Raw genomic sequence first — 26,864 nt, forward strand, 5'->3', positions numbered from 1 at the left:
GAATCTTGGGGAGCTCTTCCTGTGGCTGCCTTAGGGTCTCCCTCGCAGACTTGGCACCACGTGGAGGAGGAGGATACCCACTCCCGGTGGCTGCCAAGGTCACCGCAGCCCTGAACTTCTATGCCTCGGGATCATTCCCAAGCTCGAGCGGGAACTTGTGCAGCCTATCACAAGCTACAGCCCACAAGTGCATCTGTGAGGTCACGGATGCTCTGTTTGCCCAGGAAGCTAACTAAATAAACTTGGACCAGGACCAATAAGATGCCCGGGCAGTAGGATTCTCCTCCATCAATGGGATGCCCCAAGTCCAGGGGGTAATAGATCGCATGCATGTCGCCTTGCGCACACCATGCCATTAGGGAGTGCCCTACATCAATGGGAAGGGCTTCCACTCCCTGAATGTCCAACTTGTGTGCGACCACCACATGAAGACTATGAACATGTTTACAGGCTTCCAAGGGAGTGTACACTACAGTTACGCCCTGGCGCAGTCGGACATCCCCGGCATCTTCGAGGACTGCCCCAGGGTGGCCGGTTGGCTCCTGGGGGATAAGAGGTACCTTCTGAGGGCCTGGCTAACGTTGCTAGTACAGAGACCAGTGACCAGTGACCAAGGCAAGACCTAATACAACGAGGCACGTGTGGCTACCTGGGTTGTCATTGAGTGGTGCATTGGACTCCTCAAAATGCGATGCCTCGACCGCTCTGGTGGTGCACTGCAGTACACCCCCATCCAAGAGAGTCGCCCGCTTCATCGTGGTCTGCTGTGCCCTCCACAACCTGGCATAGCAGTGGAGTGACATGCTAGAGGTGGAGGGGGAGGAATATGCGGCCACCGAGTAGGAGGAGGAGCCGGACCAGGAGAGGCTGGAAGACGAGCCCGGAGAGGACCTGCAGGACTAGCCGAAGGATAGGAGACAGCGGCGAGGGTCTGGTAATCCCGGAGGGCCACTTATACTGAATCAAAAAGTTAGGGGCCATGGGATACAGGGAAATTTGGCTGTCTGGATACAGAATTGGCTGGCCAAAAGAAGTCAGCGAGTGGTAGTGGATGGAAAGTATTCCACCTGGAGGTCGGTGACCAGTGGTGTTCTGCAGGAATCTGTTCTGGGACCTCTGCTCTTTGTGGTTTTTATAAATGACTTGGATGATGAAGTGGAAGGGTGGGTTAGTAAGTTTGCCGATGACACAAAGGTTGGTGGAGTTGTAGATAGTGTTGAGGGCTATTGCAGGTTACAACAGGACATTGACAGGATGCAGAGCTGGGCTGAGAAGTGGCAGATGGAGTTCAACTTTGATAAATGTGAAGTGATTAATTTTGGAAATTTGGATTTGAGTGCTGAATACAGGGTTAAAGGCAGGATTCTTGGAAGTGTGGAGGAACAGAGGGATCTTATGGCCCACGTACATAGATCCCTCAAAGTTGCCCCCCAAGGTGATAGGGTTGTTTCAAAGGCGTATGGTGTGCTGGCTTTCATTAACAGGGGGATTGAGTTTAAGAGCCGCGAGGTTTTGCTGCAGCTTTATAAAACCCTAGTTAGACCACACTTGGAATATTGTGCCCAGTTCTGGCTGCCTCATTATAGGAAAGATGTGGATGCTTTGGAGAGGGTACAGAGGAGATTTACCAGGATGCTGCCTGGACTGGAGGGGCATGTCTTATGAAGAAAGGTTGAGGGAGCTCGGGCTTTTCTCACTGGAGCGAAGAAGGAAGAGAAGTTACTTGATAGAGGTGTACAATGTGATGAGAGGCATGGATAGAGTGGATAGCCAGAGACTTTTCGCCATGGTGGAAATGGTTGTCACGAGGGGACATAATTTTAAGGTGATTGGAGGAAGGTATAGGGGAGATGTCAGAGGTAGGTTCTTTGCACAGAGAGAGGTGGGTGCGTGGAATGCACTGCCAGCAGAGGTGGTGGAGTCAGAGTCATTAGGGACTTTTAAGCGACTCTTGGACAGGCACATGGACAGCAGTAAATTGAAAGGGTATAGGTTAGGTTGATCTCAGATTAGGATAATCGTGGGACGAAGGGCCTGTACTGTGATGTCCTTTTCTATGTTCTATGTACTCGCCCGCTTCATACAGGACGTAGCTTCGTCAGTCATCTTAGCCCCCCCACACACACCACCACCACCCTGTTCCATACTCCCAGGTTCTGTGTGATATCACTCCAGGGTGGTGGGGCTGTGTCAGCACGTTCAGCGGATCACTGTCGAAAGCAGGGGTTGATGATAACTCGCTGAGAGCTGAACGCTGGTGCTCCTCAATCTATGCTGTAGTCTGAGTCCTGTCTGTCACACACACCCATAACCTGCATGTGGTGTACCCTGACGGAGGGGGTGGGGGGAGCGGAGGGGGGGGGGGGCGGGCGGCAGAAACCCAGGACCACCGTGCCTGGGGGGGCTAGGGCAAGGGTTTGGAGGCCAGCCAACATTGTGGAAGAAAGTGCCAGAGGCGTCGTATTTCTTGGGTGCAACGTGTTTTAATACTGTACGTGTGTGTCCCCAACTGCTCTTACCTTTTTTGGTGCAGCCCCCCACTTCTCCACTCCTTCCAGCACTCCTCCCTCACCCCCACCCCCCCCCCCCATCTCCTACCCCCATCACCCCCCTACCTCCCTTCCCCCCCAGAAACCTTTCAGCTATCCTCAACCTGTGCCTTCCGTGCTCTACCGTTGCATCCAGATATGTCCCCAAGATGCACATCAGAGGTGGAGGCAGCCTGCTGCTTACCACATGCTGTGGCCTTCGATGCCCCTAGCAGGCGTCCTCTGGTGGCCCTGGGGCCGGACGGCCCGGACCATTTGCCAGTGCAGCACATGCCTCGCCGTGCCACACTCTTCCGGGGACTGACTCCGAGACGTGCCGTTGTCAGGAGGTGGAACCCGGGGCGAGCTGTTGTCCGCCGTCGCCACTCCATACAGCGGCGCGGGGTTGGCATCCCCCAACATCTCCTCCCAGTCGGTGCCTGGAGGGCCAGCTGGATTGAGCCCTGGTGCCTGTGCGTCGTCTGGCTCTGCCAGTCCATTGATCTTATGGCACTGTGTGGCTTCCCGATGTCTGCACCCTGGTGATGTCATCCTCAGGAGTGGAGTGCCTCGTTAAGGTCCACCTGTCACCGGGACCTGTCCCCGAGTGAATGGGACATGCTCTAGAGAGCCTTCGCAATGCCAAGCTGAGACTGGGACATGCTCCTCAGCGTCTCATAAAGGTGCACCTGGGACTGGGTCACATCCCCCAGCGAGTTAGACATGCTACCGAGGTGCTTAGCCATGGCCGTCACTGACTGAGCCAAGCCTTGGACACCTCCATTCATTCTGTCGATTTTGTGCAGGAGGCTATCCACTGTGACCGTCACCCTAGCAATGTTGACTTCGGTGCCACTATTGCCAGTGCCACCTCCTGTGTCCATAGCCACTGGGAGACCTCCAATTGGCTATGGACCTGCTGGAGTGTCACTGACGTTCCCTTCTGAATCTCACAGCCGCACCCTATCGACTGCATCAGCTCCGGGTAAACCTGGTCCAAAGGCTCCGCACCTGACTGGGACCCAGCTGGGTCTTGGGATCCAGCAGACCTCCGACTGCTGTCTTGCCTAGGTGTTTCTGCCTCCTCTTGATGTGCAGCAGCAACGGTGTGGTGCTCATCAGAATGTGCCCCAGAAGCCTGACCACTATAGGCCACTGAGTTGTGTGTGTCTTTTGCTTGTGGAGAGTGGGGGTGACAGTTGTGCTGCGAATATGGTGGTTTTCTCGGAGCTCGCCTCTGGTGTGTTCTCTTGGGATGTGGGGGTGGGACCAAATGAGCTGACACTGTCGGATCGAGATCCTGTGGGATAATAGTCATGCGGTCAGTGGGAGAGAAAGATCATTCTGTCCGGCATTAACACGCGTGACAGGCCATCTGGTTGGCGGCTGGTGGACCCTCACCTCTGTGCCATACACCAACCTCTACATTGGTTACTGATTTGTCCTCTGCTATCCCCGTGCACTCCAGAGCCTGTACCTCGTAGGGATCCAGCACCCCATCGCCCGTATGGGCGCTCCCCCATCTTTTTTTGAGCTAACGTTTCCTGCGGGGATGCAGAGAAGGCATTGTGAGCCACACGTTTCATTGATTACAGGGGGAGGTGGGGTGGTGAGCGGGGTCTGCCAGAGGGCTGGTGCCACCCCACCCATGCGGCCTGTTGGAGGTCGTTGATCTTATGGCACTGTACCGGTCCCCCTTGCTAACGGCCGCTGTCACTTCCTCCCAGGCTACACTGGCTGCGCTGAGGCTGACCTTCCGAGCCACTCAGGGGAACAGGGCATCCCGTCTGGACTCGACCACGTCCAACAATCTGGCGAGGTCGGCATCCCCGAATCCTGAGGCTGGTCTCCTTCGTGGCATGGCTGTGAGCTATTTGGGGTTTGCTCTGCGGATTCGCTTTAAGTGCTGCTCCCCCTTGTTTGCGGAGGCTGCCGGGCGCTGTCCCGGCAAACCAGCCGCCGGGATCATTATTTATGTCGAGAAGCCTGTGTGACCTCGTTAAGCTGACTAATTAACATTTGATACAGTGACGGCCTCTTCGGGTCGCTTCCACACTGAGAAACTTTTCTGTTAAATCGCGTCCATAATCTCCCCCTGCCAAAGCCAGGCTGACTATTCTTGATTAGTTCTTGCTTCTCTAAGTGGAGATTAATTTTGTCCTTCAGGATAATGACCTGGTTTTCCCTACTTCCCTTTTTGTATAATGGTATCACATTAGCTGTCCTCTGGGCCGCTGGCATTATGTCTTCAACCTTTTCACAGACCTCCTTAACCTCCTGGGTATGGTTTCCAATTGCAAACTGCACTTGTCCACACTTTCAATAATGGAAATATAAGCAAATCAAACAAGCCCTCGCATAATCTCTCAAGAAACATAATCGTATGATGAGAATTCTGCCAGAAAACATTGAATATCAAGGGACAGAAAAGAAAGGCTCTTTAACAAAAAATTTTGATTGAAATTGTAACAGTAAGGAAGAAGAAATGTCTGTGCGGAGTCTGCACATCCTCCCCGTGTGTGCGTGGGTTTCCTCCGGGTTCTCCGGTTTCCTCCCACAGTCCAAAAATGTGCAGGTTTGGTGGATTGGCCATGATAAATTGTCCTTAGTGTCCAAAATTGCCCTTAGTGTTGGCTGGGGTTACTGGGTTGTGGGGATAGGGTGGAGGTGTGGGCTTAAGTGGGGTGCTCTTTCCAAGAGTCGGTGCTGAGTCGATGGGCCGAATGGCCTCCTTCTGCACTGTAAATTCTATGAAAATTCTATGAGTAAGATAAAGAACAGAAAGTATGTAGCAGAGACAAAACGCTTGGGAACAGCAGCTCATTAAATCGATAGCAAAGCTTCCGCCTCAACTTGTTTCTGAACAATCCAGTTTCCGAATAATACATGCACTTTTCTTGCTTTCTATTTTTCCTATCAAACAGGTATCACTGGCAGCTCCTGATACCAAGCTAGGGGTATGGTCCTCCTTTCCCACTTCATTTGTATGTAACCAATCAATAGCAACACTCCACTTCAGTTGATGGTAATAATTTTAGAAAACTCGCAGTTACAGTGTTACAGAGGACCACGTAAAATTACATAAAACCTACAGTACAGTAACAGGTTATTCAGCCTAACTGGGCTTTACCAGTTTTTATACCCCATCCATATCATCCTACCCTGTCCCCGTGTCTGGAACTCACTGCCTGAGAGGGTGGTGGAGGTAGAGATCCTCATAAGATTTAATAATAATAATCTTTTATTGTCACAAGTGTGAAGTTATTGTGAAAAGCCCCCAGTTGCCCGTAAGCCGGTACGGGAATTGAACCTGCGCTGCTGGCATTGTTCTGCATTACAAACCAAAGAAGTATTTAGATGTGCATTTGCGATGCCAAGGCATACAAAGCTATGGGCCAAGTGCAGGAAAATTGGATCAGAATACTCGGGTAGATGTTTTTGACTGGCGCAGACACAATCGGCCTGAGGGCCTTTTCTGTCCTGTAGGCCTCTATGACAGGACCAGAATTCGAGCAGCGGGAAGGAGTCAGACGGGCAACCTGAATTCGAGGTGCATTGTTATCATTGCAGGGGGAATCATCCTCAGGAGACCTGCCATGTTCAGGAGCTCATGTACTTCTGATGCAACTGAAGGGGGCATATTCAAGTTGCTGCGCGAGGCAAAGCCCGCCAATGCAAATGGAAAAAAAACAGCAGCAGCAGCACTCCACAGCGCCATTGATAATAGACGAGAAGAGCTCTGAAGAAGAGCATGCAATGTAGTGGTTGAATGTAGCCCAATTAAATAAGAGAGCTCCAATTGAAATTGTCTAAAGGGAGGGCGACCCAATGGAGCAGTAGTTAGCGCTGCTGGTTCACGGCATCCAGGACCTGTGTGTGATCCCGGCCCCGGGTCACTGTCCGTCTGGAGGTTGCACATTCTCCCCTGCCTGTGTGGGTGTGATGAACGGTTACTGCCTTGTCATCATGGAAGGTGATGTCCCCTTTAAGACCGGGCTTGGAACCCTGGGGACTCCGCCTCTGGCTCCGCCCATCTGTGAGCCATATATAAGGGGCTGCCTTGTGGGCTGTGCAGCAGTTAGCACATGTCTCAGCTCTAGCATAGTTCTTAGTCTATTAAAGCCTTTACCGTTTATACTCTAAGCGTCGTTATTGAGGGCACCTCAGTGGGTCTCACCCCCATGACCCAAAGTTGGTAGCAGCAAAGAGGGAAGCATGGTAGAACAGTGGTTAGCACTGTTCCTTCACAGCGCTGGGGCCCCAGGTTCGATTCCTGGCTTGGGTCACTGTCTGTGCAGAGTATGCACTTTCTCCCTATGTATCCGTGTGTTTCCTCCAGGTGCTCCGTTTCTTCCCACAAGTCCCGAAAGACGTGCTGTTCGGTAATTTGGACATTCTGAATTCTCCCTCTGTGTACCCGAACAGGTGCTGGAATGTGGCGACTAGGGCCTTTTCATAGTAACTTCATTGCAGTGTTAATGTAAGCCTACTTGACAATAAAGATTTTTATTATTATGTGCAAGGTAGGTGGACTGGCCACGCTAAATTGCCCCTTAATTGGTCAGAAAATTCTAAAAAAAGAAATTGTCTTAAGGGTAAATGGTAGACCCCTTAAAATGGAAGTCAACACCGAGGCTTCGGTAACCGCAGTGGGCGAGCAGACTTTCAAATATCTTTGTGCAGGAATTCAGTCTTTAAACCTGAAGGCACTACAACCAAATTTCCAACATACTCCGGGGAGATTTTGAAGATCCTCGGAACAGCCAATACCCCAGTGGCCGACAGAGAGCAGGAGGCCAATCTGCCTTTGGTTGTTGTGGAAGGATATAGACACAGTCTGTTGGGAAGATTAGGCTCAATTGGCTGGAAATATTCAAAATATCTAACATCCTCCAAGATGTATTAAGGCGGTATGAAGATGTCTTCCACAAGGAAGGGCATAAAAGCCAAGATATATGTCGATCCAGATTTGACGACCAAGTTCTTCAGAGCCAGACCTGTGCCATACGCATTACATTAGAAGGTTGAAGCAGACTAAAAAGATTTGAAGAACTGGGAGTAATTGAGCTGGTCCAATTTTCAGAGTGGGCAGTGCCAATAGCTCCTGATCTTATCCTGATCGTTTGATAAGGATTTGTGGGGACTCGAAACTGACCATAAATTAGGCTGCCCAGGTTGATTGGTATCCGATTCCCCAAGTTGAGGACCTCTACACCAGGCTGGCAGGGGGCCTCACCTGTTCAAAATTGGACCTTAGTGACACCCATCTGCAACTAGAGTTGGAGGAGGAGTCTCAGATGTTTGAACATAGAACATAGAACAATACAGCGCAGTACAGGCCCTTCGGCCCACGATGTTGCACCGAAACAAAAGCCATCTAACCTACACTATGCCATTATCATCCATATGTTTATCCAATAAACTTTTAAATGCTCTCAATGTTGGCGAGTTCACTACTGTAGCAGGTAGGGCATTCCACGGCCTCACTACTCTTTGCGTAAAGAACCTACCTCTGACCTCTGTCCGATATCTATTACCCCTCAGTTTAAAGTTATGTCCCCTCGTGCCAGCCATATCCATCCGCGGGAGAAGGCTCTCACTGTCCACCCTATCCAACCCCCTGATCATTTTGTATGCCTCTATTAAGTCTCCTCTTAACCTTCTTCTCTCCAACGAAAACAACCTCAAGTCCATCAGCCTTTCCTCATAAGATTTTCCCTCCATACCAGGCAACATCCTGGTAAATCTCCTCTGCACCCGCTCCAAAACCTCCACGTCCTTCCTATAATGCGGTGACCAGAACTGTACGCAATACTCCAAATGCGGCCGTACCAGAGTTCTGTACAGCTGCAACATGACCTCCCGACTCCGGAACTCAATCCCTCTACCAATAAAGGCCAACACTCCAGAGGCCTTCTTCACAACCCTATCAACCTGGGTGGCAACTTTCAGGGATCTATGTACATGGACACCTAGATCCCTCTGCTCATCCACACTTTCAAGAACTTTACCATTAGCCAAATATTCCGCATTCCTGTTATTCCTTCCAAAGTGAATCACCTCACACTTCTCTACATTAAACTCCATTTGCCACCTCTCAGCCCAGCTCTGCAGCTTATCTATATCCCTCTGTAACCTGCTACATCCTTCCACACTATCGACAACACCACCGACTTTAGTATCGTCTGCACATTTATTCACCCACCCTTCTGCGCCTTCCTCTAGGTCATTGATAAAAATGACAAACAGCAACGGCCCCAGAACAGATCCTTGTGGTACTTCACTTGTGACTGTACTCCATTCTGAACATATCCCATCAACCACCACCTCTGTCTTCTTTCAGCTAGCCAATTTCTGATCCACATCTCTAAATCACCCTCAATCCCCAGCCTCCGTATTTTTTGCAATAGCCTACCATGGGGAACCTTATCAAACGCTTTGCTGAAATCCATATACACCACATCAACTGCTCTACCCTCGTCTACCTGTTCAGTCACCTTCTCAAAGAACTCAATAAGGTTTGTGAGGCATGACCTACCCTTCACAAAGCCATGCTGACTATCCCTGATCATATTATTCCTATCTAGATGATTATAAATCTTGTCTCTTATAATCCCCTCCAAGACTTTACCCACTACAGACGTGAGGCTCACCGGTCTATAGTTGCCGGGGTTGTCTCTGCTCCCCTTTTTGAACAAAGGGACCACATTTGCTGTCCTCCAGTCCTCTGGCACTATTCCTGTAGCCAATGATGACATAAAAATCAAAGCCAAAGGTCCAGCAATCTCTTCCCTGGCCTCCCAGAGAATCCTAGGATAAATCCCATCAGGTTCCGGGGACTTATCTATTTTCAGCCTGTCCAGAATTGCCAACACCTCTTCCCTACGTACCTCAATGCCATCTATTCTATTAGCCTGGGGCTCAGCATTCTCCTCCACAACATTATCTTTTTCCTGAGTGAATACTGACAAAAAATATTCATTTAGTATCTCGCCTATCTCTTCAGACTCCACACACAATTTCCCATCCCTGTCCTTGACTGGTCCTACTCTTTCCCTAGTCATTCGCTTATTCCTGACATACCTATAGAAAGCTTTTGGGTTTTCCTTGATCCTTCCTGCCAAATACTTCTCATGTCCCCTCCTTGCTCGTCTTAGCTCTCTCTTTAGATCCTTCCTCGCTACCTTGTAACTATCCATCGCCCCAACTGAAACTTCACACTTCATCTTCACATAGGCCTCTTTCTTCCTCTTAACAAGAGATTCCACTTCCTTGGTAAACCACGGTTCCCTCGCTCGATGCCTTCCTCCCTGTCTGACCGGTACATACTTATCAAGAACACGCAGTAGCTGATCCTTGAACAAGCCCCACTTATCCAGTGTGCCCAACACTTGCAGCCTACTTCTCCACCTTATCCCCCCCAAGTCTTTACGCAGAGGGTAGTGGGTGCCTGGAACTCACTACCGGAGGAGGTAGTGGAGGCAGGGACGATAGGGACATTTAAGGGGCATCTTGACAAATATATGAATAGGATGGGAATAGAAGGATACGGACCCAGGAAGTGTAGAAGATTGTAGTTTAGTCGGGCAGTATGGTCGGCACGGGCTTGGAGGGCCGAAGGGCCTGTTCCTGTGCTGTACATTTCTTTGTTCTTTGTTCTAAGTCACGTCTAATGGCATCATAATTGCCCTTCCCCCAGCTATAACTCTTGCCCTGCGGTGTATACTTATCCCTTTCCATCATTAACGTAAACGTCACCGAATTGTGGTCACTGTCCCCAAAGTGCTCTCCTACCTCCAAATCCAACACCTGGCCTGGTTCATTACCCAAAACCAAATCCAACGTGGCCTCGCCTCTTGTTGGCCTGTCAACATATTGTTTCAGGAAACCCTCCTGCACACACTGTACAAAAAACGACCCATCTATTGTACTCGAACTATATCTTTTCCAGTCAATATTTGGAAAGTTAAAGTCTCCCATAATAACTACGCTGTTACTTTCACTCATATCCAGAATCATCTTCGCCATCCTTTCCTCTACATCCCTAGAACTATTAGGAGGCCTATAAAAAACTCCCAACAGGGTGACCTCTCCTTTCCTGTTTCTAACTTCAGCCCATACTACCTCGGAAGAAGAGTCCCCATCTAGCATCCTCTCCGCCACCGTAATACTGCTCTTGACTAGCAGCGCCACACCGTCCCCTCTTTTACCTCCTTCTCTGAGCTTACTAAAACACCTAAACCCCGGAACCTGGAACATCCATTCCTGTCCCTGCTCTATCCATGTCTCCGAAATGGCCACAACATCGAAGTCCCAGGTACCAACCCATGCTGCCAGTTCCCCTACCTTGTTTCGTATACTCCTGGCATTGAAGTAGACACACTTCAAACCACCTATCTGAACACTGGCCCCCTCCTGCGCCGTCAAATCTGTGCTCCCGACCTCTATACTCTCATTCTCCCTTACCCTAAAACTACAATCCAGGTTCCCATGCCCCTGCTGCATTAGTTTAAACCCCCCAAAGAGCACTAACAAATCTCCCCCCGCCAGGATATTTGTGCCCCTCAGGTTCAGATGTAGACCATCCTGACTGTAGAGGTCCCACCTTCCCCAGAAAGAGCCCCAGTTATCCAAAAATCTGAATCCCTCCCGCCTGCACCATCCCTGTAGCCACGTGTTTAAATGCTCTCTCTCCCTATTCCTCATCTCACTATCACGTGGCACGGGCAACAACCCAGAGATAACAACTCTGTTTGTTCTAGTTCTGAGCTTCCATCCTAACTCCCTGAAAGCCTGCCTGACATCCTTGTCCCCTTTCCTACCTATGTCGTTAGTGCCAATGTGGACCATTTGCTACAATCAATACTCACAAAAGCATCTTCCTGTATACCAGACTGCCATTCGCATAGCTTCAGCCTGCACTATCTTCCAGCGCACAATGGAAAATCTCCTCCAGGGAATTCCTAATATGATAGCTTACTTTAATGACACGCCCATCACCGGCCCTACACCTGAAGAACAAATAACCAGCTTAGAGGAAATATTAAAGAGGCTTTGGTCATTAAAGATGCAGGGGTGGTCTGCTTAAAACACGAAAAATGTGCTTTTTATGCCTCAGATGTGATGCACCTACGATTTTGTTTGATGGGACAGGGTTGCACCCCTTGGAAGAAAAGGTCAAGGCCTTACGAGACGTCCTTGCATCCAAAAATATCAGCAAGCTTAAATTATTCCTCGGTATAGTCAATTTTTCTGGAAGGGTTATTTCAAATTTAATCACAGCATTGACATTACACCAGCTATTAAGGAAGAATCAGCAGTGGCAATGGAGAGAACCCCAAGAGGAAACCTTCAAACCTCTTGGTGCATTTTGACCTGGGTAAACAAATCGTGCTGAAATATGATGTTTTCCCTTGTAATATCGGGGCAGTTGTATCCCACAAAATGGGCGATATTTCTGATAGTTCCTAATAGTTTTATTTTGACTTGTTTCCTAACTTCATTATATTCCCTTTTATGATCCATTCCTTGGTTGTCTATATACTTAGCGTAAGCCTTTTTCTTCAGTTTCAATTATTATTCTCATTATTAGTTAATCTGTTCTTATTTTTTTAATCAGATTATTTTTCTCCTGGACACTATTTTAGATATTTTCCACTGCTTTATTTACCATTCTAATCTCCTCAAATCAGCTTTTTTCTAGTCTATTATTGATGTCCTTCTCAATCTTTATCTTAAACCTAGTTATGTTATAATCTATAACTAGTTATGTTATAAACTCAGATGCTCCCTTATACTTAATTCCCTTATCTGCTCTCATTTGTTTATCATTACTGGGTTCATCAGGGATTCCTTACATGTGCTTCTTACAGACTACATAGGAAAGGAGTCCTGAACATATTGTAAAAGTCCGTGGTGATTCTCCGTTTTTAAGGTGGCTTGCAGGGCCCTGGCATGTGCCACGCAGCTCCTGCTGCCGATACGGGGCCCTGCACTTCCGGCCGCGGGTCCGCACATGCGCGCTGCGGACCTGCCCAACATGGCGGACCCACACAACGGGCCGTCGCGGAAGAAGGTAGGCCCCCCCAGATCGCGCAGGCCCACCGATCAGTGGCTCCCGATCACGGGCCTGGCTGTCGTGGAGGCCCCCCCCCGGAGACTAATGCACCTGGCCCCCACCAGGACGGCCACCGCAGCTGCAACGCCGAGCTCCCGCCAGGTGGAACCATATGAGAACCACGCTGGAGGGAACTCGGCCGGTCGACCGTGGAGAATCGCTGCGGGGGCCTCTTTCAATGGCCCCCAATCGGCCCTGCTGGCGGCGGTCGCCAGAGAATCGCGCGAAGGCGTTGCGGATCCGACACCCAATTCTCCACCCCCGCGCTGGGCGCGAATGCACCGCGGGGGCTCGGAGAATCTCAGCCTTTGTCTAGTTTGAGTTGTAGTTAAGCATGGCTTAAGTCGAGCTTCGTATATGTGAGCACACCACACCTCTGTTCCCCGTCAGCTTTGTGTAAAAGTCTTCTTTCCGAGAAATTAGATAGTTATCGACTTGAATGACTTGGTTTGTCGTGAGTTTGTAATCATTACAGATCCTCACGGTGTGGACAGGTTTTCTGACAGGAACAAGAGGGACTGCCCACTGGAGAACTGTACGGGACTTATGACCCCTAATTCCTCCAGACGTTTTATCTCAGCCTCATCCTTCTGATGCAGAGCGTATGAGACAGGTGGAGCTCTGAAGAATTTTGGTGTAGAATCAGGGTTCATGTAGATTTTAGCCTTAACCCCTTGAATCCGGCATAGCTCATTTTGTACAATGTCTTTGTACTTACAGAGGATCCCTAGGAAAACAGTATCTGATATTTAAAAATTTTCTAGCCAATTTAGCTTTATCTGTTGTAATCAGTCCTCCCACATAGGCCTTGGCCACTGACCTTCCACAGCAATCATGTATCATTGAGCAGACTGTTGTTGATACGATACCGGTGCAGTCGTAGTGCCTAAAATCTTTAGGGTTTCTCTGTATATGTTACCAACGTAGCAGCCATGCTGCTTAGTCTCAGAGGTTGGAACCTTCTCACAGCTAATTGAAGGTATGCTCACCCACCACAGCAAGCACCTGTATCGAACTCCATGCTCAAGGGTCACCCATTACCATAAGTACTGTCTCAGTTGGAGCCACCTTGCTCACTTTCACCATATTCAACTTGTACATTTCAGATTCTTCCTCACAATTCTTTTCCCTAACCTTATGTACTGGAGTTAAGGTGTGGTTTTTAAAAAGAAAAATGGGTGCACCTTGCCTGGCGCAGCAATATGCTTGAATGTGGCCCTTCCTGTTACAATTGAAGCAAAGAAAATCTTTGCAATGGCATATCCACATATTGATGTTGTTGATGCCACAAACAACGGGCAGCACGGTAGCATTGTGGATAGCACAATTGCTTCACAGCTCCAGGGTCCCAGGTTCGATTCCGGCTTGGGTCACTGTCTGTGCGGAGTCTGCACATCCTCCCCGTGTGTGCGTGGGTTTCCTCCGGGTGCTCCAGTTTCCTCCCACAGTCCAAAGATGTGCAGGTTAGGTGGATTGGCCATGATAAATTGCCCTTAGTGTCCAAAATTGCCCTTAGTGTTGGGTGGGGTTACTGGGTTATGGGGATAGGGTGGAGGTGTTGACCTTGGGTATGGTGCTCTTTCCAAGAGCCGGTGCAGACTCGATGGGCCGAATGGCCTCCTTCTGCACTGTAAATTCTATGATAATCCCTTGAGGGCAATCTCTCCCACATCTGTAACACCCGTCAAAATGGACTGATTTTTTTTCCCCCTTTTCTTCTGTCCACAATCCTGTTCCTGGGATATTGTTTCAGTCTCCTTTGTACCTGCCACTTTCCACATGCACTGTAACTCTGAAGGGCCCTTTTTGGCACATTTGGTGGCTTGAGCTATCTCTTATCACTTTATCCAAGGAAATTTTGTTTCAGTCAATAGCTTTCTTTGGATATTGATGTTGTTGATGCCACCAACAAGACGATTGCATGTCACTTAATGATGAGCCAAATTCGCAGTGTTCAGCCATTTCAGAATGCCAGACTACAAATGCAGAAGTTGTCTCCCCGGGTCCCTGATGGCTGAATTAAATTTATACTATTGCAGTATGGGGTTATAATGATCTTATACTCAGGTGGCCAATTGATCGAACGACTTAGTATATGGGGCCTCTGGGGATGTTAAGTTTCTAATGAGGTTGTAAGTATGGGGACCGCAAACAGTCAATAAGTTGACCTTTTGCTGGTCTTCACCGGTAATCTCATCAGCAGTGAAAAAGTACCGTAGCCTCTCAATGCATTGGCCTCAATCTTCGGTTCACTGGTCAAATGAATTGAGTTTCTCTATTAGTAGCATGCTTCCCACTTGCCGATATTAAGTTGATCCCTAAAATGTGTTCTGCTGTTCGGGGCAAATCTACTAAAACAACGAGGTGCTTGGTATTAACGTTTCCGATTTGGATATCTACGGGGCCGTAATAAATCCCTGCTGGATATGTCCTGTAAATCCACTTAGCGTGATAGTGTCTGTAGTGGGCCATTTGTCTCGCTGAAACATTGTGGAGGAGTTTAAAGTGGTACGGGACCCTCCTGTGTCCCAAAGGAACTCTACGGGGTGTCCCCAGACTGTGCCTGTGACTACTGCTATTTATGGCCGAATTGTCTGGGCGGGTGCTAATACTGTGTATAGGCCTGGCATTGTTCCTATGTGGGGTGTTCGCTTGCTGATTCCGTTGCTGGTTTGGGGGGGCATTGCATTCGCGGGCATAATGTCCCATGTGTCCACAATTATAGCATCCTTGTACTCTGTCGTGCTGTCCGTCATGTCTACCTTTGTTTACCCATGCTGATGTGTCCTTACTGGATTCATGTTTGTTTCTGCCTTCTCCTGCGCTGCCTTTTTATGTAGAGATTGTTCCCAAGCTCTAGAAAGTCTCTTCAGAACCCACACTTCGTTATGTGTGGTGTCTGAGGGGTCATAATTCGCACAGGCTTTTTGACCTGCTTCTGTGGCGTGGGAGACTAAAATACGGGTCCATTTGGTTGTGTTTTCGACATTTAAATGTGCGCGGACAACATCTCCAAATACCGCTTTGAAATGGATCCAAAGGCGACCTGCACATGCAGTCGGATGCTCTCCCTTCTTTTGTCTGCAGCGATTTAGACCTTCTAAGGGATCTCCTCTATTATAACCAATTGCATGTAAAATAGCTGCCTTCATCTCCTGTAGGCTTCCTCCTACATTCTGTGAATCGGGTAATGCTGAACTAACGGATGGGTCAAGGCTCATCACTATAAGTTTTACTTTCTCCGGTTCGTCCAGACCGTACATAATTGTCCGTTGTCTTACTCGCTCAAAGAAATGGTGTGGGTCTGCAGTGGGTTGGAATGGTTCAATTTTGGCGCAGGCATCTCTCAATTTTGTGATGGATAATGGGGTGGTGTACAACTCTGATGGGCCATCAAATGCTAATCGGTCCATCAAAATGCCAATTGGTCGGCGTTTCGATACCGTCTGGATTCTTCACTTGCAAATATACATTTCAGGCTCTGAGCCTGCCTGAATCTTGCTTTTTCCATTTTACCCGCCATGCTTTGCGAGCTTCTCTGTTCCTGCTTGTAAGTGGCCATCCCAAATGGCTACACTCCACTCTCTTGATCCTCAACGCGAAGCATGAAGGATCACACTACTGGGTCTTCTCCTGTTCTCTGACATGCCGGGTACCCTCAATCAAGGACAGGTTCTACCCTACTCTCTCCTATGGTACCCGGGAGAAGGTGATGACTCCGAGTCTGACTCCCACCATGCTAACCCCTTTGAGACCCTTTTTGGAATGGAACCTTGAGGTGTCCAGATGATGAGAGAAAGGAACTGATTGAGATTTACGGTGTCCTATATTCTGATGGGACCTGCCCGCTTTTCTTCTTCAGTTTGTTTTTAAATGTTGTACGTTCTCTCTTGTACGATTTTGTGTGTCAGCCTCATGAATAATTGCTTGATACAGTAATGACTGCTCTTCTGACGCCACATGGCAGTTAAAGAAACAAGTTTGTTGGAGCCCATATATTCCCAAATTCTTACCACTCTTGGAAGGTCACTCAGGCAGTGGAGTAACGGCACGTATCCCCGTCCTGCCTGAGGACCCCCTATACATTTGGTCAGCCAAGCTCAGGTAGTGGAGTAATGGCACTGATCACTGCCCTACCCAGGGATTCCACCCATTCTTGCCCTGCTGCGGATCATATGCACCCCATGTGGAGAATTGTTTTTGAAACTCTTTTGCTGTTCTTTTTCACATCTGTGGCTTAAAGGATGCATTTTTGCCACAATATTTGCCCCTTCCCGGCCACCCTTCGGTTGCTATCCCCCCACCTGCTATTTACATGTCAGAATCACTTGATTGGAAAATGAGTTTGCAGAGGAGGGAGAAATTGTCCGCCCACTCAGCCCATCAAACACAGGCTGCGAGAGTGCTTGTATTGTGCAGAATTTTTTTTTCCGGATGTCTTGTCTCCCAAAATGGTTGTTTAAAAAAAAAATGAGGGAGTCACTTATGGTGACGGTTCTAAATGGGAAATTGACAATAAGGAGAAACAGTCAGTGGGCGGGTCTCCGTTGTCTGCCATTGCCAATGAGAGGTAGTGCGAGTGGCTGCACTGCGTTCCATAAACCTTAAGCTGGTTTACATGGAACCAACCTGACTTTCCATTAGGATATGTGATTTTATAAACTGAGGGGCTTACCTTGTCAGAGATTGAATAGGGTCCTGCAAATTTAGGGGAGAGGAATGAGCTGGGATTGTATAAGGAAATCATGACTTGCTGTCCGATTGCATACTCTGTCGGGTGTACTGTCTTATCAAAGCAGGCCTTACTCTGCTTTTGTTTAGCGCCGAGTCCAACAGCTGCAGCGAGCTGTGCTGCTTTAATATTCTCTAACATGTTCGGGACTGCTTTCTCGTAGGTCAGGGCGGTGACTGCGGGGCTGGCCAAATCAAGTCCAAATAAATACTCAGTACCCTTTATGGGTTGTCCGGTCATGAGGGTATGGGGGGTGTAACCTGTCGAACTCGACACTGTGTTTCCAATAAACATCAGTGCAAATGGGAGCACTGTGTCCCATGTCGTGTTGTGCTGCTGCACCATTTTTCTGAGTGTGGCCTTTAGTGTCTGATTCATGCGTTCCACAATGCCGCTGGACTGCGGGTGATAGGCAATGTGAAACTTCTGTTTTACCCCAAAAATCGTCATGACATTTTTCATGACCCTGCCTGTGAAGTGCGTATCTTGGTCCGACTCAATACTACGGGGGAGTCCCCATCTGGTGAAAATTTGCTCGGCTAGGATCTTTGCCGTGGCCTTGGCCGTATTTGTTCTCGGGGGGAAAGCTTCTACCCATTTCGTAAATGTGTGGATGACAACCAACACATATTTGTATCCATTTCTGCAGGGTGGTAGGGGACCAATATAGTCTAACTGTAAGTTTGTCCATGGGCCATTAACAGGGCGGGTGTGTCTTAGCTGAGCTTTTTTCACATATCTGTCCGGGTTGTTCTGGGCACAAATCAAGTAATTCTCAATGTAATGGGATATGTCGTTTTTTAAATCAGGCCACCAGCAGAGGGGTCTGAGGTGGGCAGGGGTGGATTCTATCCCTTGGTGTCCATGTCCGTCATGGAATTTACAAATGATCTCGTTCCTGTCCTAGGTGGGGACTACATAAATTCCATCTTTTAAAACAAATCCCTCATGGATCGTTAAAGAATTTTTAAACTTTTCGTAGGGAGCTGGGAAGTTTCCTTTTAAAATTTCCTTTGATGTCTCGTCTTCCTTCTGTGCTTGGGCTACGTCTTGAATGTTGGTCTGTGAGACCCGAACTGTGTGTACTGGGGCACTCTCGGGGGGTTGACAAAAGTGGCCATGTCTTGAGCCTGCCTACGCTGGGCGTCAGCTTTCACGTTACGGGTGGGGAGGAATGATGGTGACTTCTAACTTTAACTATCCCGTATTTTCTGTCTTTCACTGTCTGGAGGATGTGTTTGAGTAATGGCGCTGAGGGTAGAGGTTTTCCGTCGGCGGAAATAAATCCTCTAGATTCCCACAGGAGTAGGAATTCTGTCAGGCTGTTGCAGATGTACAAACTGTCTGAAAATATGTCTGCTGGGGTCGGGAACGAATCGGGGTGCTGGACGATGTAAGCGATGGCTGCTAACTCGGCTACCTGCGAACCTAAGTGTCCAGGCAATTTTAATGTGATCTCTCCTAATGCGCCTCCCTGCGCGTCCTCTACATAAATCCCACATCCTGTGATTCTTTTCCCATCAAGGACTGTGGAGAAGCCATCTCCATAAATTTTCAAAGCTTTGTCTGTGGGCTGGGCCGTCTGTGGTCGGATGCCTGTCTTTTACGGTACCGACTTGGGAACAAGGGGCCTGTGCTGTGCTTGGGGGCTATGATCTCGCACTCATGTGGGGTTCCTGCACAGCGTAAATTGTCGGCCAGAAACGTGTGTGTTTTTGTCCGTTTTATGGTAATGTCGCGTCCTTGGAGGAGTAGGGTCCACCGCGCTGCTCGAATTTGGCTTACTGTGCTGTCCTTTAGTTTGCCGTCTAATAAAAGCTGTGTTGGGGTGTGCTCGGTCAAAATGGTTACTGGGTTGAGTCCGTTTATGTACGAGAAGTACTGTACCGCCCAGAAAACTGCTAGCAGGGGCCTTTCGCAGGCTGAAAATCCCTGCTCTTCTGGATCTAAAACTCGTGAGGCATAGGCTACGGGTCCTAAACGATCGTGCCTTTCCTGCAGGAGTACAGCCGAAATAGTTCGGTCGGTGGTCGCTACCTCTATTGCATATGGGGAGTGTGGATCTGGGGCTTGCAAAGCGGGGGCTGTGCTTAGGGCGCGTTTCAACGCATCCCCGGCATCTGTGTGCTTGGAAGCCATTTCCATGGGGCATGTTTTTTAAGAAGCTAGGAAAGTGGTGCTGCTTTTGTGGCAAAACCGTCTATGTGGTTCCGACAATAACCGATCAGTCCTAAAAATGACCGGAGTGCTGTGACGTTTTGGGGCAAGGGCAATTTTACAATTGAGTCTCTGCGTTTATGTTCTATTTCACGCTTCCCATGCGTGATGACCGTACCTAAATATGTGACTTTTTCCTGGAGGTTTGGGCTTTCTTGGGGTTAATTTTGCATCCAATTTGTTTTAGGAGTCCTCATAATTCCGAAAGAAGCGAAATGTGCTCTTCCTTGGTGTCATTCTGTGGGAGCAAGTCGTCCACATACTGAACAAGGCATTCAGGGCGGGAAAATTTTGATAAGCCGTTCGCCAATTGTGTGTGGAAAATGGAGGGGGAGTTGTGGAAGCCTTGTGGAAGGCACGTCCACGTGTACTGCTGTCCCTGGAAAGTGAAAGCAAAATTGTACTGGCATGTTTTGTCCAGTGGTATGGACCAAAACCCATTGATAATATCCAATACCGTGAAAAAGTTTGACTGGAATCCCTATTTTAACATGGTCTCGGGACGTGACAATGGTGGGGGCTGCTAGTGGAGTCACTTTGTTCAATTCCCTATGGTCGATGGTCCGTCGCCATGAACCATCTGGTTTCCGTACGGGCCAAATCGGGGCATTGTTCGTTGATGCTACGGGTCAAATCACTCCTTGGTTCAATAAACTCTGGATTACTTTGGCTATCTCTCCCTCGGCTTGCTGGGGAAAGCCGTATTGTTTCTGGGGCTTAGGATCGGGACCTGTAATGTTATCCACTCCTGGGATTTTGCCGCAGTCGTGCTTGTGCTGGGCATACGATGCTTTATGTCTTTTCAAGACTTCTCTAACCGTTTTGTCTGTGGTAATGGTTTGTGGATCAAACCAGTACTCTCCCACTGAGATAATTCTGTGTGCATAGTCTCCTACTGTGAGTGTGGCGGGGGCGGGTGCTGCTCTGGCCATTTTGCACACACACCTATTGACGGGGTCGAACAAAAGGTTGTGTGCACTCATAAAATCTTTGCCCAGGATGTGTTCTGCTGCCTGGGGTAAATCTACTAAAATGACCGAGTGTTTCATTTGAATATTGCCAATCCATACATCCACAGGGGCTGTGATGTGTCCCTGCTGGAGGTGACCTGTAAAGTCACTGAGGGTAATTGTGTCCGTAATGGGCCATATATCTCTCTGGTACATCGCGGAGGAGGTTAACGTGGTTCGGGACACTCCTGTGTCCCAAAGGAACTCTACTCAGTGTCCCCGGACTGTGCCTGCAACTACCGGTCATCCGGACTTATCCCAAAAGGTATCGCAGACTCAAGTTGGGGAGCCCGAACACCGTCAATCGGTGTCGTTTATGGCCGAATTATCTGCTGGAGCTCTAACACTGTGGATGGGTCTGGCATTGTTTCTAGGGGGGGCATTTGTGTGCTGATTCCGTTACTGTTACGGGGGGGGGGGGGGCATTACATTCTCGTGCGTAATTTCCCTCGTATCCGCAATTATAACACTCCTGCGTTTTAGGATGCTGCGCGTTACTTCTGCCTTCATTTACCCATGCGGGGTCTTGGTGTGCCCTTACTGGATTCATTGTGGCATCTACTCTCTCCTGCTCTGTCTTTCTGTGTAGGGACTGTTCCCAAGCTCTCGATAAGCACTTCAGTACCCACACACATCATTGTGTGCCGGGTCTCAGGGGTCGTAACTGGCACATGCCTTCTGTCCTGCCTCTGTGGCATGGGATACTAGAGTATGGGTCCATTTTGCCGTATCGTCTGCTGGTAAACGGGCGCGGGCTAACTCGCCAAATACAGTGGTAAAGTGGATCCAGGGGCATCCAGCAAACGCTGTTGGATGCTCTCCCTTTTTCTGTCGGCAACGGTTGAGTCCTTCTACCGGATCTCCTCTACTGTAGCCAATGGCGTCTAAAATGGCTGTTTTCATGTCTTGGAGGCTACCTCCTCCTACATTCTGTGGGTTGGGAAGGGCTGAACTGACTGACGGGTCAAGGCACATAACTATGAGCTTTACCTCTTCCTGCTTGTCCGAACCGTACATGAGGGTCTGTTGCTTAACTAGTTCGAAAAAGTGGTGTGGGTCTGATGTGGGGTGGAAAGTCTCAATCTTATCGCGGGCATCTCTTAACTGGGTGATGGTTAATGGGGTTGTATACACAAAATCGGGTTGGTCTTCCGTGGTGACCCTGCGCTGTGTAGTGATGGGGTTCATTGGGTTGAGTGCTGCCTGTGCAGTCAGTGGTGCGGGTGCTTTCCTTTTCGGGGTCTGGGGGGCTCTATTCTGATTTTCATTCCCGTACCATTGGGCTGTTTCACTGAGTTCCTGCCAATCGGGGCCATTCTCCTGATCTAGCTGTGGGCCAAAGGTAGCTCTGAACCCATTTTGAACGGATAGCGGTGATTGCAATCTTGCAATTTGCTGCCTGCACTTGGCATGATCCACCGAACTCTGCCTCTGTTCCGTGGTGGAACTGTGGAGTGCTCGGAGGGCTGCCTTCAAATCATTGCATTGTTTCCTCAACTGTTCTACCTGGTTCTCTGTTTCTTCTCTGAACCAATACCGCACGTTGCGTGTCCTGGTAGGCCTTATCATATTTAATCTGGAATCTGCTGAGGTGGGTGAGACAAGATTGGTGTGCCCTCTTGATATCATCCATCTCCTTGTCCTTTGCTGCCCTAAATTGCACATTTAATCTCTCACTTTCACTAATGTTTCCTTCCCTACTTCTCTCCTTCTCCTCAAGCTGTCTATGGAGCGTCCTCACGACCTCCTCTGTGCCTCGCAATTGTGTCAAGCAGGACACGATTGCCATCAGCTTACGAACTTTACTCAAACTCTTTTTGTGGATCTCGTCAGGCTGTCCCACCAAGTTTGTCCTATGCTGCCAGGACCGGTTTCCTCATTTGCACAAAATTCCGACCAGAGGGGCCATCCTTTCCCCTTTAGGTATCTCCTAATCTCTTCTTCCCATACGGGACACTGCTCTGATCTGTTGGTCGCTGTGACCTCGGGCTCGTGTGGATGCATAAGGCATTCCATTGCCTTCATGGCCATCCCTACAATTATTTCTGTCTTTACCGGGAACTTGGAACAAGTGGGAATAAAGCGGTGGTGCAAACACGGGTACTGCTCAAGCTATTTTCCTATTTACGCAACTCCCGAAAGTTTCACGCAACAAAATCTATCGAGGTTACCTTGCATTCCTTTGTTAGTATGCATGCAAATTACACACTTCCGAATTTTGAAGTTTGATCGATACTGGTTTCGCATGTGGTTTCTTTTACTTTGTCAATTTGGATTTCTAATTCAGACGCTTTTGTAGGTTCTCTCGGAGTGACACAGTCACTTCTGGGTCGAGTCCCGTCAGATGTCGCCAATAACTGTTGCCTTTTCTGTGGATCTGCTGTAACAATGGCAATCAGTGAGGTTGCCCTCCTTTCTTTTGATATCTATATTCTAATGCTCAGAGTCGCCAGGTATCAAATGATACCACCACAAGGTTCAACCGACTATCGATCAAAGAGCCAAACACCAGTTAGTCAGTTCAAGGTCAAGGGTACTTTATTTACACACACAATTAATCATGCAACATTCACTACTAGTTAAACTACACCTATCGACTAAGACAACCTGTACTTAACTTCAGGCACCTGGCTTAAGTCAGAGGAACAATGGCCGTTGTTCGATTCTGGATCTATCGAGTCTGTAGAAGTAACTGCTGCTCAGCTATGCTCATCTGTCTGGTAGCGGGCGTTGAACTTGGACTTGCTTCTGGTGTTGCTGCGATTGGAGATGGTCGTTGCCGGGGCGCCAGGTCCAAAAGAGGACGAACGTATGGTGGATCTCTTATGCTTGGGGGTTTTCGTGCTCTTTCGGGCGGTCCTTCAGTTTGGACCCCACTAATTGGGTGATTCCTGATCACTATGTTTGATTTTGAACCAATAAATGGGCGGGTGCCTGGATGGCTGGGTGTGTCCCAAGCGGTCACTGACCCTGTTGTTTACGCTTCCCTAGTACAGGGAGTGGCGCCAAAATGTCTGGGACTGTACCGGTCGCTCAAGTACCAGACCTTTGTCTTGGTGGAGTTGGGCCATCAAATGCTAATCGGTCCATCAAAATGCTAATTGGTCGGAGTTTCGATACGGTCTGGATTCCTCACTCGAAAATATACATTTCAGGCTCTGAGCCTGCCTGAATCTTGCTTTGTCCATTTTACCCGCCATGCTTTGCGAGCTTCTCTGTTCCTGGTTGTAAGTGGCCACCCCAGATGTCTACAGTACCCAATTCTTTTTTTCCAATAAAGGGCCAATTCACCTACCATGCAGATCTTTTTGGATTGTGGGTGTGAGACCCACGCAGGCACAGGGAGAATGTGCAAACTGCACATGGACGTGACCCGGGGCCAGGCTCGAACCCTGTTCCTCAGTGCCGTGAGGCCTAACAACGGAGATAACTATTTGCCCGCACATTGGCTAGGGTTCATGCGCTCCCGTGCGATAGGCCCCAGATGGATCAAGTCCCCCGCAAAAAATCACTCTTTAAAGGGGCCACTCTACAACACCTCTCCTCTGCACCCTCTCCCGTGCCTCTATGCCTTTATTTATAATATGGCAACCAGAACTCCACACAGTGCTCTCAAATGTGATTTAACCAAGGACAATACAGATTTAGCACAACTTTCCGACTTTTCAATTCTATCCCACTAGAAATAACGGTTTCCTATAAAGCTTCAGTCTGGTTTGTAGGACAAATATCCAAAAGACTGGTTAAATAGAATTTAAGGAATGCCTCGGAGGGAGGAAAGGATAGAGGTGGAGAGGTTTAGGAAGGGAACCCCAGAGCTTTAGGCTGAGTTGAAAGCCTCATCAGTGTATCAGAGAGCGCTGTTTGAAAGGACAGTAAATAACCATGCAGTATTCATGATAATACACATGTAGCATCTTTGCATATTGTAACACCAGCTGGCATCGTAACAACAGTGTATTGTTGGTGAATAGGCATGTAAGCATCATAACTTGGCACTGGTTACAAAAGGGGCCTAGGTGGTGGTTGGGTGCCTAACTTGGCATGAGGGCATGAGCGGACCTAAGGGGTTGGTTGGGTACAGTTTGACAAAAAGGATGGGGGCAGAGCATAACTTGACATGGTGGGCATGATGGCCAAAGGGAGTGGGCAGGCCATACCTTGGCATGGGGGAATCAGGGGCCAAAGGAATTGGAAGGCATGCGGTAGCATGGATGGGGTTTGGGGAATTTGTGGGGTGAGCTAGAGGGCCTTACGTTTCTCATTATAATTGGAACAAAGTCCCATAGCACATAGAAGTGGACCTTTTAAACAATCTCTGTGGCTGCCTCCAATCCTTCTCTCAAGGTCAGCAGCCTGCACTGCCACCCAACACGAAAATCCTATCTTTCTTGGCACTTTCTCCCAAGATGGGCAGGCTGCATTAGGAATATTCCTGACTCCCGCTACCCACCTTAAGGATGAAAATGCAGCCCATAATCCAAATCAGTTAGATTGTAACTGCAGCTGTTTGGTTGCTAAATCTTTGTGCCATACTTGTTTCAATTTTTTTTTTGCGTTTTGTTTTCAGACCATTCTTTGTGGAACCTATCAGTGGATACGTGGACATTGGGGAGAGTTTTCAAGTGACGGTAGAATTCATCCCCCAGCGGATTGGGGACCACTTTGAGGATCTGATCTTACACTTGGACACAGGTTAAACTTTTATTTCAACACCAAAATATTTTCCATTTCTAGTGTTTGCTAGGTAGACCAGAAATATTTAGTTATGTTGAAATCTGTACTGTATAGGAAACATTCTGGTTGGATCTGAGACTGGCACATTTCATTAGATCAACATTCATTGCTTTTTTGTATTAAGAGATAGCAGGAATGGATCAGAGGCATCATTCATTAGACTTTGGTCATCTGGTGACTCCAGGAGGAAGTATGTGTTGGTAGTTAGCTTGCTGACACTTTTAGTTGTATTCCCACACATGATCAATTCACAATATCAGCAGGGCCATTAATAAGCAGCACCAAATCAAAGCAGCAACTCACATGAAAGTGAGAAAAATAGATGATGAATCAAATGGATATTTTTTTTAATAGTGCCCCATTAGGCTTACATTAACACTGCAATGAAGTTACTGTGAAAATCCCAGAGTCGCCACATTCCGACGCCTGTTCGGGTACACTGAGGGAAAATTCAGAATGTCGAAATCACCTAACAAGCACGTCTTTCGGGACTTGTGGGAGTAAACCGGAGGACCTGGAGGAAACCCACGCAGACATGGGTTGTGTTTGGATTTGGGACAATTCAAAGAGGGAAGTAAAGGTGGTGGAACAAGAAACTACCTTAATAGCCAGATTAGAGAATATTAAAAATGGTATTTATTTATTGGTGTTTCAACACTGAAGCTTTGTTTGATTGAAGATAATGTTGTTCAAACTTAATAATCTTAATTTTCTTCAGTAGAAAATGATTTGCTGCCTGCTTGTCAGCAATTAAGTGATTTGCGATCCACTGTTTATTCTGGAGTCCATAAATGACCAAATTTTTGACATTGAATTTTACAAGTTGAAGTAGTGGGATTTTAACCCATAACCTTGGGGTTTTTCACAAGGTATCATAACCACTAGAGTTCCACTACTGAATGAATACATTAAATATTCATCTTCTAATATTGCCAATACTGATTGTCAGGCTGTAATCTATCGACTGCACACTTATTATTGGAACTTTCAACTTTGGTAGGGGAGGAAAATCGGCAGTGCTCAGCAGCACCCTGGTTATACACCCCAACTAAAATAGGGCAGTTTAATTGGCCCATTCTCTCTCAGGCTGTGTATCATTCCTCAGATAAAAGGAAGGCTTGTGATTTACTGTTTGGTCTCTGTGAATACTGCTGTTCAATCAGCTGTAAGGAGGGGCAGAGAGCTACCTAATTGATTTATATTCTAATTTCTATTCTTCTCTGAGAGGTATTATGAAGATTGTTTTCAGTAGTTTCCCGATGACAGCTCAGCTGACTTCAGCACTAAAATGTGAGAAACTTTGCCAAGATCATTCACAGCCTATCACTCCGTAGAATGGTGCATTATAGCATCAAGTCCAACGCCAGCCTGAAATTTTGAATACCTCAAACGTCTGAATTAAAAAGGTATATACTACCCATTGTTGTCTTACATTTGGGATACTGGGGACAGACCAGCTGAATTGCAAAATTGCCAATAAACCCACAAAAGCTGAATGCACTGTTGGAATTCAATTAAAAGCC

The 26,864-nt window shown here is 48.1% G+C and overlaps 1 protein-coding gene across 1 annotated transcript in view; it reads left to right on the forward strand.

The window, feature by feature from the left end:
* hydin (HYDIN axonemal central pair apparatus protein) overlaps nucleotides 1-26,864 on the forward strand; it is a 1,604,351-nt gene that overhangs the window by 159,251 nt on the left and 1,418,236 nt on the right. Inside the window, exon 8 of the mRNA XM_072518656.1 lies at nucleotides 25,175-25,299. Within this exon, the coding sequence (XP_072374757.1) occupies nucleotides 25,175-25,299 (125 nt within the window). The remainder of the gene's footprint in view (nucleotides 1-25,174; nucleotides 25,300-26,864) is intronic.

The sequence above is a fragment of the Scyliorhinus torazame genome, chromosome 10 (assembly GCF_047496885.1).
Source record: "Scyliorhinus torazame isolate Kashiwa2021f chromosome 10, sScyTor2.1, whole genome shotgun sequence".
NCBI classification, from domain to species: domain Eukaryota; kingdom Metazoa; phylum Chordata; class Chondrichthyes; order Carcharhiniformes; family Scyliorhinidae; genus Scyliorhinus; species Scyliorhinus torazame.